The sequence below is a fragment of the Sceloporus occidentalis genome, unplaced genomic scaffold (assembly GCF_023333645.1).
Source record: "Sceloporus occidentalis isolate IW3139 unplaced genomic scaffold, rSceOcc1.0.p SCAF_3, whole genome shotgun sequence".
In the NCBI taxonomy this organism is placed as follows: domain Eukaryota; kingdom Metazoa; phylum Chordata; class Lepidosauria; order Squamata; family Phrynosomatidae; genus Sceloporus; species Sceloporus occidentalis.
The window spans coordinates 122,627,478-122,640,196 of NW_028316983.1; the positions used below are offsets into that span (position 1 = coordinate 122,627,478).

Below are 12,719 nucleotides of genomic sequence, written 5' to 3' on the forward strand. Positions count from 1 at the left end.
CCGTGTTCTTTAAGGCTGCCTTCCTCATGGAGATGAACTTCACTAAGAGCAGCGATGTCAATGTTAAGTCGTAACAGTTCATGGGCTATTAGAGCAGAACGATGCTCAGGATGTCCACTATCTGCAGAATCTTGCATGGTTCTGATGTTCCAGCATGCAAACGTCAGTATTTTTGCACCTTTGGGGGCTGATGTGTGCCTTAGTTTCTTTGTCTTTGTTTGACCGCATCGGAAGATGCCTGTTGGCCATGGCTAGCCAACCGGGTAGTTGGGGATGAGCTTTCGTTAGGCCACCTTTTCTAGGCCCCTCTCCATATGGAGCAAGCAGTGCTCTCCTTAAAAAAGGCTGCTTGGTCATTCAGGGTGCTACTGAACAAGACTGTCATCGCCGGGTCAGTCTCAAGCGACCAAAGTCCTGAACTGCCTGCATGCAGGGTTGGGTCTGCGGCTTCCAGTGCATCTTTACACCTGCCGTTTCGTCCCTCGCCTATCACTACAGGGCTTTTTCGGAAGTTGGATGTATCCTTCAAGCCTGTGCAATGGATTTTTCTGGTGGAGCGCAGCGTGCACAGAACTGGCCTCACCCTTTAAACTAGAGGTTCGTCTGCTGAGGCCTTGACAAGCATGATGGTGGCAGCGAGGTTTGATTAGAGTTTCCTTCTCTTAGATGGTTGATCTTACAGGGTTAAACGAGCACCATCTGCCCAGGTTTGGGATTAGAGTTTTCCTTCTCCTAGGATGGTTGCCATAAGGCTAGAGAGCCCACCCTGCCCTTTGGCACTCTTGGTCAGACCCTTCGGTTGTGACCTGTCTGGCATGGGAGGCCCTACCAATGGCTATTATACCTCCGCCAATAGCTCACAATTTCATTAGGGTACTCAAGCCTCTCCCCCATGACAAGGGGGCATCAATGGAGAGGATTATGAAGTAGGACCATGACAAAAGATAACTGTTTAGTCTGTTGTACTCAGCAATATTTAGAATTGATTATCACTCCCCCATATGGTAAACATGTCCTTTAGGCCATATAAGAGAATTGCAAGATCTCCAGTAGAAATGCACACTTCCTTCGATCCCATTCATTCAGGGCACCACTCAGTCAGGTTCTCCTGAAATATTATGTCAGGATCCAAAAATAGATAGGACTTCTCTGTTACTCAGAAAGTAATATTTCATCATTGCTAGTGGTTTGTATATGGCTTCATGTTACTGTGCAGGGACCTATTCAAAGATGTTGCATGCTTTAACTTAAAGTTTAATTTCAAGAAAGGCTCACAGTTTTGGAGAGAAAATGTTATTAAAACTTACAGCAAATTCACCCATGGACCTGGCCCATATTTTATGCCAGGTAATGGACATGGGAGTCTGGCTTGCACATCTTATAGAAAAACTTAATGGTAATATTTAGCATTCATATGTACAGTCTAATTTTCAAAGTATTTGCACTTCACATACATTACCTTGTTGATGTAAATCTTACCATAGGATAGGTGCTTAGCTTAGTTATTGGATCCTGGCATTATCTTAGTTTTGCAGAAAAGGATAGCTTAGGCTGACCTGAAATCAGGCTTTCCTGAATGAGTTTGTAAACCTATACCCACTTAAACTGAGAGTAAATGTTATTGAATTCAATGGGACTAATGTCTTAGTAGAGAATGAACTAACGATTAAATCTGCTGGTTTCAAGTCCAGTAATATCACTTACAATTCAGCAATTGATTCAGTAGGGGAAGATGCTTGATTTAGACTTTAGCCATTATGCTGCAACAGTTTTTATCATGAACATTAACTGGAGAATATATGCAGCTAGTTCTAAATGAAAAGACCTGACTCATGCAGTCCATACACTGCAAAAGGGCATGTAGGTGGAAGAACCTTCTATGTTGTGGGGCTTACTTCTGTGTTATGCATAGATCCTAATTCAAACTGAAAAATTCTCTGTTATGGTGAGTTGGAATAAAGAGGCAAATGCTTACACCTTTGCTTTACTTTATGTAGGATCCCACATATGGGTGCATATGTGATCTGGCTCTTAGGCAGGGATTAGAGGACCATGTATGCCATACTGTGCCACCCCCATTTTGAGCAAAAGAAAGTGATGTTCCAGTCCTTCTTGGTCTCTTTCAAAAACAATTCTGGCTGTTCTGGGTGGGGGTAACTCTGTACCTCCAGAGGCTATTGTTTTATTTTTGTTTTTTTATTAAATCAAGATTAGGGGTCTTTGAGGATACAGAAAGCAAGGGACACATGGGGCCTCCCCAAGAAATGAATGCAGTCCACAATCTGTTCTATGGAGTCATGAGGAAATACCAAGAATCACAAAATCACGGAGCTGGAAGAGACCACAAGGGCCATCTAATCCAACTTCCTCAGGAATAATTTCTTCCTGATAGTTTTGATTGATACTGTAAGTCAGGAAAAGATTTGTAATCTTTTGTTAGCAAAGATTTTTCTCCCATTACATTGACTTCTTTATATTTTCTGCCATTGAGCAACCAACTAAAAGAGGCTATTTGGCACAAGATATTCTGCACGGATAATTTGGGATAAAATATGTGATGAATGTGAGTGTGTGCAATTTTGAAGAGAAAAGTGACAGGCAGTGTAGGGTTTTTGTTTTTTGTTGGTTTGTTTGTTCATTGTTTTACTTCAAAGGGATCCTGGGATCCACAAAAATGGTTTTGGGAGCCGCATGAAACTTGCAGACCACACTTTGCCCACTAACTTGGAGTTAACAATATATATATATATTAGAACAAACATATTAATGCCTGTTGCATTTTTAATGCTTCTTTTGCATATATGTTTTGCAAGCAACACTTACTTACAAAGTACTCCAAGATGTCTAATAGAAATGTAGCCTTTCATATGCAAGCCTACTATGAAATGACTAGTCTGTCCTTGGAAACTTTCCAGGTGCATTGTTGTTGTTGTTGTTGTTTTAAGCCATTTACAGAATGGGTTGTTTTTGGTTTTGACAAACAATTAGAGGGATCTCTTTGTGTCATTTTTGCTGATATTTTAAAATTTGGCTTTTGGATAATGTTGGATTAATCTTAATTTATTTTAATTTTTTTTTAAAAAAAATAAATCTTAAATTTAGTTTTTATTTGTTTAATTGGGAGATAATAATTCACAGAAATACTGTTGACCCTCCACATTTGTGGTTTGACTTTAGCAGATTTGATTATTTGCAGTTTTGATTCTCTCTAGGAATCTCTAGGTCCTCCAGCGCAACTCTGCCAGATGTTGACTATAGAGTTGTGCTGGAGAACCTAGAAGTTCCTAAAGAAAACATTTCTCTAGGCATTTGTAGGTCCTCCAGCATGATTCTATGATCAACGTCTAGCAGATGCTTATCATAGAGTTTCATTGGAGGACCTGGAGATTCCTAGAGAGGTGTTCTCTAAGGTAAAAAGAATAGTATTCTTTTATTTGCGGTTTTACCACATTCACCGGGGTCTTTCACCCCAACCCCAGCAAATGTGGAGGGACCACTGTACAACTAAATACCATAATAAAGTATATTAGTAAAGCAATTGGGTGACTGAGATACATTGTTTCAGTCTGGTTAAGTTACTTTGTATGAATCCCAAGTTTAGTTACAATTTTAAATTTTCTTTCCTCCTTCTGATAAGCAAAACACTCCTTTACAAAGTAACAAAATACTGACTGACATACTATCCAGGGAAAAGTGCAATTGGCAAAGATTCTCTAAAATGAGACATTGACATGTTTATGCAACTCAAGCAGACAAAGGAGGATATCACATGACTGAAATTGGAAGTATAATCCAGTGTCATCCTGAATGCCTGAAGACAGAGTGCCCTCCCTCCATAACTGTCATCTTTCGGCCACTGAGGGAGAGAACAGGCTGGCCAGCGTCATCAGAGGCTAGCCTGAAGACAGAGTGCCCTCCCTCCATAACTGTCATCTTTCGGCCGCTGAGGGAGAGAACAGGCTGGCCAGCGTCATCAGTGGCAAGCCTGAAGACAGAGTGCCCTCCCTCCATAACTGTCATCTTTCGGCCACTGAGGGAGAGAACAGGCTGGCCAGCGTCATCAGAGGCTAGCCTGAAGATACAGTGGCCTGTTACAGACTGCCAAAATAAAGCTGCTTCGGGTCTCTTTGGAGGTATGCTATTTAAATGTTGCATGGGTCCTAAGAGTCCGGAGGTCGCACCAAAGCTACACTCCATTCCTAAGCACCGGAGTGCAGCTTTTGGTGCAGCTTCCGGATTCTTAGGATGCATGCATCATTTAAACAGCATACCTCCAAAGAGACCCGAAGCAGCTTTATTTTGGCAGTCTGTAACAGGCCAGTGTATCTTAATGTGTATTTTATCCATAATTGTAATGTTTTATTAGTTTTATATATCTATTGTAGATTTTTTCTTGTACTGTTTTATAATTTTCTTGTACACCGCTATGATCTATTTGGAATAGTGGTTTATAAATAAAACGTATTATTATTATTATTATTATTATTATTATTATTATTATGCGTATTCACGTTATTGTGCTAAAGGTTACCACACGTGATCGCTGGCAGTCCGAACGCACTCCGAACGCAATCATGTGTCAATCCACAGTTGAGTAAATTCGGTGAACTAGCGGAGTCACAAACCCTACTGCTAGGCAACTTCGCACTCAGTGCGCTGTTATTTGGTGTGATGTGCATGTCTCCTTTGGTCCTGGTTCCCACCCCAATCTGGAAGGCGGGGTTCCCATGAAGTCACGCTGCAATTCTGCTTCAATTTTGCTTCCGCTTGTCCTTCAGCATTGCTGGGGGGGGGGGGGGGCTGCTGCCTGCTAATTAAGAGGCATGGATGAGGAGCTATTGGATAATGATTATATTCACGTTTTAATGTGACAAAAGTGAATATATGCTCATTTTAACATGAATAGAGCATGTTCTTTCAACCATTTTCCCTGCCAACCCCTCCAACCTCTTTTGTAAATTGTTGAGTTCCTTGGTTCCTCCCTCTCACTCGCCTAAATATGCTATGATCCAGTCATCTGGAGGCTCACTGAGCATGTGTAAGGGTGCCAATTTGCAATTAAGAACCCACCGATGTGATGGCTTACTTTGCATAGAATCTGGGTCGCTTTCGGGAAGGCCATTACAGCAAATTTAAGGTGTGAAAAGTAATCATGTAATTGCGTGAATTTTCAAATTGACCTCGCTATTTTCTCTTTCAAAATTGAGAGCCTCCCGTCCCGTTTGATAAACTCCAAAGCTCTTGCTCAAAAACTGTTGTGCTCCAAATACTGGCCACATCATATAGTTTGAAATTTTGCTTCCAACAACAACAGTAATTAGTGACTGGCAGTGCATTACTGTGTTTAGGACCAATGAGGACCTCCAACAGCACCTACCTGACCTGCTTGCTGCCACTCCAAGCAAGAGCACATTATATAAAGTGGGGTCATTTTGATAACTGTCATTATGTTACATGATTTTTAAGTTACATGTGCATGAATCCAAGCTGAATATGCCTTTTTTTTTAAAAAAAAAATGTAACACTAGTTGCACAAACCTTTCATGCTGCATAGCTTTCCCCTCTCCACCTGGAAACTTTGCATTTCCAAAAATAAATTACATATTATATCATTGAAAAAAATAATGTCCTCACTCCTAGCCAGAAATATACTGGCTAAAATTGCCTTGTATAAGAGCATGAATGATTCTTACTGGCATGGATTAGTTTTGGAAATGCAGATTTCTAAGAATATTTCTCTCCCATTTTCTTCTTCAGTCCAGATGGTCTGGTCTCCACATGGATCTTATCCAAAACAAATGCATAATCAGAAATAAAAAGGACTGGGTATTATACTGTATGTGAAATGCAAAGATAGTCAACTCTCTTATGTAGACAACTCACCCCTACAAAATTTCTGAGGAATTCCCTAGAGGATTCAGTATCTGTACTGGACAACTCAGCAAAATCTCCCATCATGCCATCTTCTGATGCTGGCACCTCCCTGTAGAAATTTTTGGCTCTGGCATAGAATTGCATTTCACCATTGATGACTTCGCTTGTCAATGCATACAGTTTAACTGCAAAGAAACAAGAGAAGTAATTTATCACAAACTTTGCTACAACTGTAAGGTGGAACTGTATCTCCACTTAAGGAGCAGATAAGGAACAACAGTCAAGTGTATCCTGTGAGTGAAATGACTGTCAATGGAGTAGCTTTGGGTCAGATACTTTCCCCCACTTCTGAGCTTTATAGAAAGGAAGAAAGTTTTCAGGTAACAGTTTAAAAGACCATTTATTTACATTAATAACTATTTGCAACAGGGTCCAAAACACACTGAAAAAATAGTCCAGTTTGAGACTGCTTTAAGTGCCCTGGCTCAATGCTAGGGAATTCTGGGGACTGTAGTTTTGTGAGACACTGAGTCTTCTCTGTCAGAGAGTTAGGGGGCCACAATAGACTACAATTCTCAGGATTCTCTAGCACTGAGCCAGGGCAGTTAAAGCAGTCTCAAACTAAATTCTTTCTGCAGTGTGTTTTGGACCAGGGATATTTTGTTTATTTTTCAATGGGGTTAGCAGACAAACCATATTATAGGTGAGCAGTAACTATACTCCCCTGGTTTTTTTTCTTACCTGTAATGACATGCAACTCAGGCCCAAGACAGACGAGCTGAAAGGGGAGTAGCGGAGTAATGCAACTCCAACAATTTTAAAAGATACAAAACAGAATCTTAAGCTAAATTTTTAATTTGAACATGAATTATTTCAAATTATATCACAAGTGGCTATTGTTTCTTTCTATTCTGTTCCAAAGCTAGCAGTAGGATACAGTACTGGGGTGGGAAAATATTTGGCATCCAACTAAATCAGTACTTTTTGTAGAGGGGAGAAACAGAAGGAAGGGAATCTAGGAGTTATTTGTCTGCCTTTTCTGGAAATCTTTCTATGTATTTAATTTAATTTATGATGTGTGACACCAACAAAAATCATCTTCCATCCTCTGTGATGTTTTGACATAACCAACTAAGCTTTGTAGATTTCTGTAACGTGATATATAAAGCATACTGTTGATGAACATCATGTTTCACATTCTGTCTGCATTAAGCACATGCACTGTTAGCATCTTTAAATGTGGCTTCATCTTTTTACCATCTTTAAATGGGGCTTCCATTTATTAAATGCCATTTTTCAATTAATAACAATCTCAGATGTTCAAGACAGAGAATAAATTGTAAATAAATGCAGGGCAACATTTTGCTCATGAAAGCAAGTGCAGGAGCATGGGCTTGCCTGTCTGGATGAGGAGTAAACAAGCTTGTTTTCTGCTGCTCCAGAGAACAGGACCCGGAACAATGGATGCAAGATACAGGAAAAGAGATTCCACCTCAACATTAGGAGGAGCTTCCTAACAGTAAGAGCTGTTCAACAGTGGAACACACTCCCTCAGAGTGTAGTGGAGTCTCCTTCCCTGGACGTCTTTAAACAGAGGCTGGATGGCCATCTGTCAGAGATTTCCTGCATGGCAGGGTTAGACTGGTTGGCCCTTGTGGTCTCTTCCAACTGTACAGTTCTATGATTCTATGGCTCTATTCAGACTGGCCCATTTGCGCTGGAGAGAACTGGGTACAATTGGGGGCCCTCCTCTCAAATGCCTCCGGAAGCAAGTGCTTTGGGGTATTTAACCCCGGAACGCCATGCAGCTCTTTAAACCGGTTTAAAAGGAAGAGTTCCGACACTGCCCTCCATGGCCCTCTTGTCTCCCCTGGATCCTTCATCATCATCATCATCCTCCGATGAAGGGGAGGGAATGCCCTGCCCACTGCCCTCCCTCTGACCTAAATCCCTCCCCTGAACTTGACCCGATCATGACTGGGGGCAAGTTCATATTTCACGGAACCTGAGTTTTTTCAAAAGAGATGGCTTATCCCCCCGATTCCAAATGACCCGCGCTAAGAGGCATTTGCCACAAAATGCTTGTGCATGCCTCGAAATGGATTGTGACAGATTTGCGGTGAATATGAACTTCATGTGCAAGGATCGATTCATGATCCAGGTTAAAACATAGTCTGAATGGCCCCTAAGATTCTTTGGGGGGGGGGGGGAAGTAACGGAAATAATTCACAGCAAAGCAGACTGTGAAAACTGGACGTAGGTTTCATCTAAACACCATGCCAGGATTATTGCTCCATCCAACAAAAGAAGTGTTCCCAATCCTCCTTGCCATCACCTGCTTAAAACAACTGCCAAACAGATACTATTAAATCTTCAATCTGCTACAAATGTATGTCATAACATAACTATACTGTAAGAGAGTGCTGAATTTATGAAGGGTCAAATGTCAGGATTATTAAATCCCACATTGATTTCACATTCTCTGTGCAACATACTGGGTTCTGTGCAAACATACTAGATCATTTTCCTTGAACTGAGAGGTGAACTGACTCAACCAAGGATTATGTTATAAATTGGATGATACCATAACATTGCTTCTGATCTCTGATCGCTGGATTTTGATAATTCATGTACACTAATTTTCTCTGCTTTATTTGTGGTTTCTTTTGTATTATTGGTGGGCAGGTTGCTTGCTCCTCATAAACAGGGAAAACCAAAGAGGTTCCTTATAGCTCACGATACCCTTGAGGATTTCTGTTTTAACAAAAATTAACTTTGGGCTAGTACAAACTAGCATGAAAAGCCAGCTTCCAGCTAGCTTAGAGGCATGGTGTAAGCAAGACACACAGACTCAAGATGCCCGGAAGTTAGCTTCACAACACCCACCTTGGGAGCCAGTTTCAGGGTGCTCCAACAGTGAACCGTTTACACACCACACACTGCAGGAGCGCTGTAAAGCTGTGGCGGGGAGGGAAAAGCCAGCTTTTTGCTGGCTCAAAAAGGAGTGGTATTTTGCAGGGTTTTTTTTTTTTTTGGGGGGGGGGCAGAAAAAAAGCCAGACTGGGGTTCCAACCCAGTTCTTTCAGGGGCAGTCTGTTTCACCCCTTTAAAAGGTAAATTTAATTTATAATTATTTTCTGAATAAACTGCTTTTTTAATATATCAAATGATAATTTTATGCCAACCCCTATCTCCTTCCTAGGTAGCACATAGGCTTTTATGTAAGACTACTTAGTATCTCATATCATTGCAATTTCTGGTCTTGGTGGGTTTTTTTTTTGGGGGGGGTAGTATTTTTTTATGTCTGATTGGAATTTTAGGGGAATAAAAGAGATAAAATACTTTGTTATATTAGTGTTGATGACCTCTTCTGTTTTAATTGTTTTTGTTGTCTGTTTTTTCATCACATAGGTGAATAAACTAAGGAGTGAAGCAGACAGTGGCTTGCAGTGGCCTCTAGCCTCAGAGGCAAAGGCACCCCTCCTCTTTGAACAAATCTTGCCAGGCAAACCCCATGACAGGGTCAAAATAAGTCAGAAATTACTTTAAGGCACACAACAACAGCAACCAAACATGTCACCACCATGGTCCCAAATGAGCAAACACCAACAGGAGCAGCTTTTCCCTACACATTGCACCCTTGGCATGACTTCCAGCTGCTTTGGGGGGTGTCATCTGCACGCCACACCCCAATGCATCCTGAAGCCAGCACTTTTTGCCCGTCTGTTTCAGGCCTAAAACAATCTTTCTAGTCACAAGCCAGAAATACATGACAAGTGTTTGCAGGATTATGATTTTTTATTATTGGCTTGGGTGCTGCTGAGCCTTACGCTGTATGGGCAGTGCCATTACAGCGCCATCCCGCCCACACATCATGCACAGGAAGAGACGCAGCCCTTACGATGTCCCAAAAGGCACCGCTCTAGGAGGCTCCTTTTTTGGTCTGCAGCATTGCTGTGTGGTTTAGTTACTACGGCCACACTCCAGACCAAAAACGGGCACCTACAAACCACCCTGAAAGGGGTGGTCTGTACTGCCCCATTATCTACTTAAAGTCTTGATAAAATATTTCTTTATTAGAAAACAACATGTTTTGTTTATGCAGATCATAATTTAGCTCTCTTTGCATTATGGCCAATGGAAAAGGTCTTTCAGTAATTCCACAATCTGTTTGCCATCCCTAAATTTTCATTAAATGTGTCATGTTAGCTTAGATCCTACCTCTCCAATTTAATTTTTTTAACTTTAAAAACTCTCTTTGCTAGAGTACCAAAGCCATCTCACAAACAGCTAATGCTAAAAAATTAAGTACAGCACAACCCCCATATACATTGAGGTTGTGGGTGTGCATACCCAGATTTACCCAGATAGCAAAAATTGCAAATAATGGAGAATCCTATATTTCTGGTAGAAGTTGACCACAGTGTTATGCTAGAAGACATCCAGATGCCTAGAGAGACTATTTTCTCAGGTTAGTGGAAGGTCATGCTGTACACAGTAATCAGAATGTGACCAAGTGTGGTGCAGCGGATTGGCCATTGGACTATGACTCTGGAGACCAATCCCCATTCAGCTACGACAACCAATGTGTGATCCTGTGCAAGTCACACTCTCTTAGCCTCAGACGAAGGCAAAGGCACCCCTCCTCTTTGAACAAATCTTGCCAAGTAAACCCCATGACAGGATCAATATAAATTGGAAATGACATTAAGGCACACAACAACAGCAACAATAACAACAACATACAGAACTCATTGTCCAATGTGTAAAATATATTATATCTATAATATTAAACTGGCCAAGTGGCATCTCTACAGTAAGGTGGAATTATCATGGTATTACCTAGTTAGAATGCTGAACAGTGAATCCAAAGCTTTCTGTGGCCTCGGTACCTCACCCATTGTGATGCATGTGGTGTTCTCATGTTTTACCCAGAAGCAGCCCTTAGAGGTGCTTACCTTTAAAGCAGTTTTAGTGAAAGTGGGATTATAAATTGCTTAAACCTACCTTCTCAGTGACTAGGGAACAGTGACATCACTGACCCACTGACGAATAACAAAATGAAAGTTACTCTATGTATATTAATGTGTAGTTTTTTTCTTTCCTTCTGTGTTTTTTCATGTCAAAATGGTATTTATATTCCAAAATGTATGTCATCCTTTCCAACAGTAAGACTGAAATTTTCACTAGGCCAATACCACACTCACTTTTAAATTCTTTTATGGGATGCCGGTGTTTCACGTTTGGGATGGGTTCTTCTGTCTTTGTTGTTTGTCTATTTTTAATTCATCCCATTAGTGAATAAACTAAAAGAATCTTTCCTGCACTAGCTCACATAGTATATTTTATGTTCCTAGAATTATAAAGTGACTCTCAATCTGTAAAGTGTGCTAATATCTCACTTTTGCAACTCTACTGTCAATACTATATGGTTGACTACCATCCATGTTTTGAAAGAAGTTTGTCTTCACTATCTCCCATTTGTGGATTATTGTAAACAAACACATTATGAGCATATTATTTCATTTCATATCTATGAATTCTATGGATAGGTGACTGGAGAAGCACAGCTAAGAACAACTCTTACTGCTCCTTCTCATCTATTCATTATTACTTTCCTTGCTTTTGACTTCCTGCTCTGCTCTCCTGCCCAAGACGGGACTTAGCCTCATAACCTTTTTCTAGGCTCAACTTAGATCACTCCAAGGCTTCATGTAAATGTGCACTTTCTGAGCATGTCAAGTGTGATCTCCATTTGTCATTGAGTAAGAAAATGATTCTCCCTGCTTCTTTGTCTTGGACAGTGTTACAGCTTCCAGGCAATAGGTTCATGCCAACTTAACCCTTGTTTTTAGAAGATAGGCATTCCATATGAATCACCTGCTATCACCAATGCACAATATTGCCAATAAAGATACTCCTTTTTAGCTTACTCACCCAGAGGTATCCTCTCCAGTAGATAGAGATAACTCTGGAAAAAATCATTCCAGATTGCCTTGTGCAGTATGAAGGACATACTGTGTCTACAAAGTTCCTCGTCTGTCTTGTGCCAGCGTGATTTAAAGGCCAAATGGGCCCCCTTATACTCTCCTCTGTCCATAATTTGCTGGAAGAAGCTACCTGGACGACACCCCAAGAAAGACCTGTCTGTCCTCTTCAAGGGCTGTAATACTGTCATTTAAGCCATAGCCATCTCTGTCATTCTATATTCTGGCATGTGCTTGCCTCTGGCTCCTGACACTTGCTCAGAATAAACTCTGAAGTGTCACACTCCTAAGCTAGCAGGTGCTGAGAAGTGATAAAAACCCAGATTGCTTAGACAGGAGGAAAGTGTATCTGCTGTCAAAGAGGTTACTTTAATAAGTATTTAAAATCTTATTAACTGCTTCTTGAAAGGGGTAGGCTCTTTCCATACTGATAAAAGCATGGAAGGTAATATTCTTTCCCAATACAACTCTTACATCTTTATTTCTTTCATACATCACTAATTGCTCTTAGACCACACATACCTCATCCACTGTGACCTACGGTGTAATCAGCCATTCTCTAAATAAACCAAACATAAATGGAAAAACAACTCATTAAAATTCATTCTCACATGCACAAAAATCTGACAACATTTTTTCTTAGAGATTTACCAAAAATTGAGCTTGTGCTTTCAGGTAGAGTTAATATAAAACATTTTTTTTTCATTTTTGAAGGCATTTAGTACCCATGAATAAGGATGGATACCGCTTGGCAACCTTGTTCTAAATAGCTTCCTGTGAATATTGTGAAAATATTGCGATTAGTGTCTGCTATCCAGATTCAGCCCAGAGTTAAACTTGATACTAGATTTGAGACTA

The 12,719-nt window shown here is 40.6% G+C and overlaps 1 protein-coding gene across 1 annotated transcript in view; it reads right to left on the reverse strand.

Annotated features, from left to right (window-relative positions):
- LOC149316692 (N-terminal Xaa-Pro-Lys N-methyltransferase 2-like) overlaps positions 1-12,034 on the reverse strand; it is a 52,498-nt gene extending 40,464 nt beyond the window's left edge. Inside the window, exons 1-2 of the mRNA XM_089516055.1 lie at positions 11,812-12,034; positions 5,884-6,059 (exon numbers count right to left, since the gene is read on the reverse strand). Coding sequence (XP_089372181.1) covers positions 5,884-6,059; positions 11,812-11,974 — 339 coding nt within the window. The 5' untranslated portion in view covers positions 11,975-12,034. The remainder of the gene's footprint in view (positions 1-5,883; positions 6,060-11,811) is intronic.
- Between the last annotated feature and the right edge of the window lie 685 nt (positions 12,035-12,719).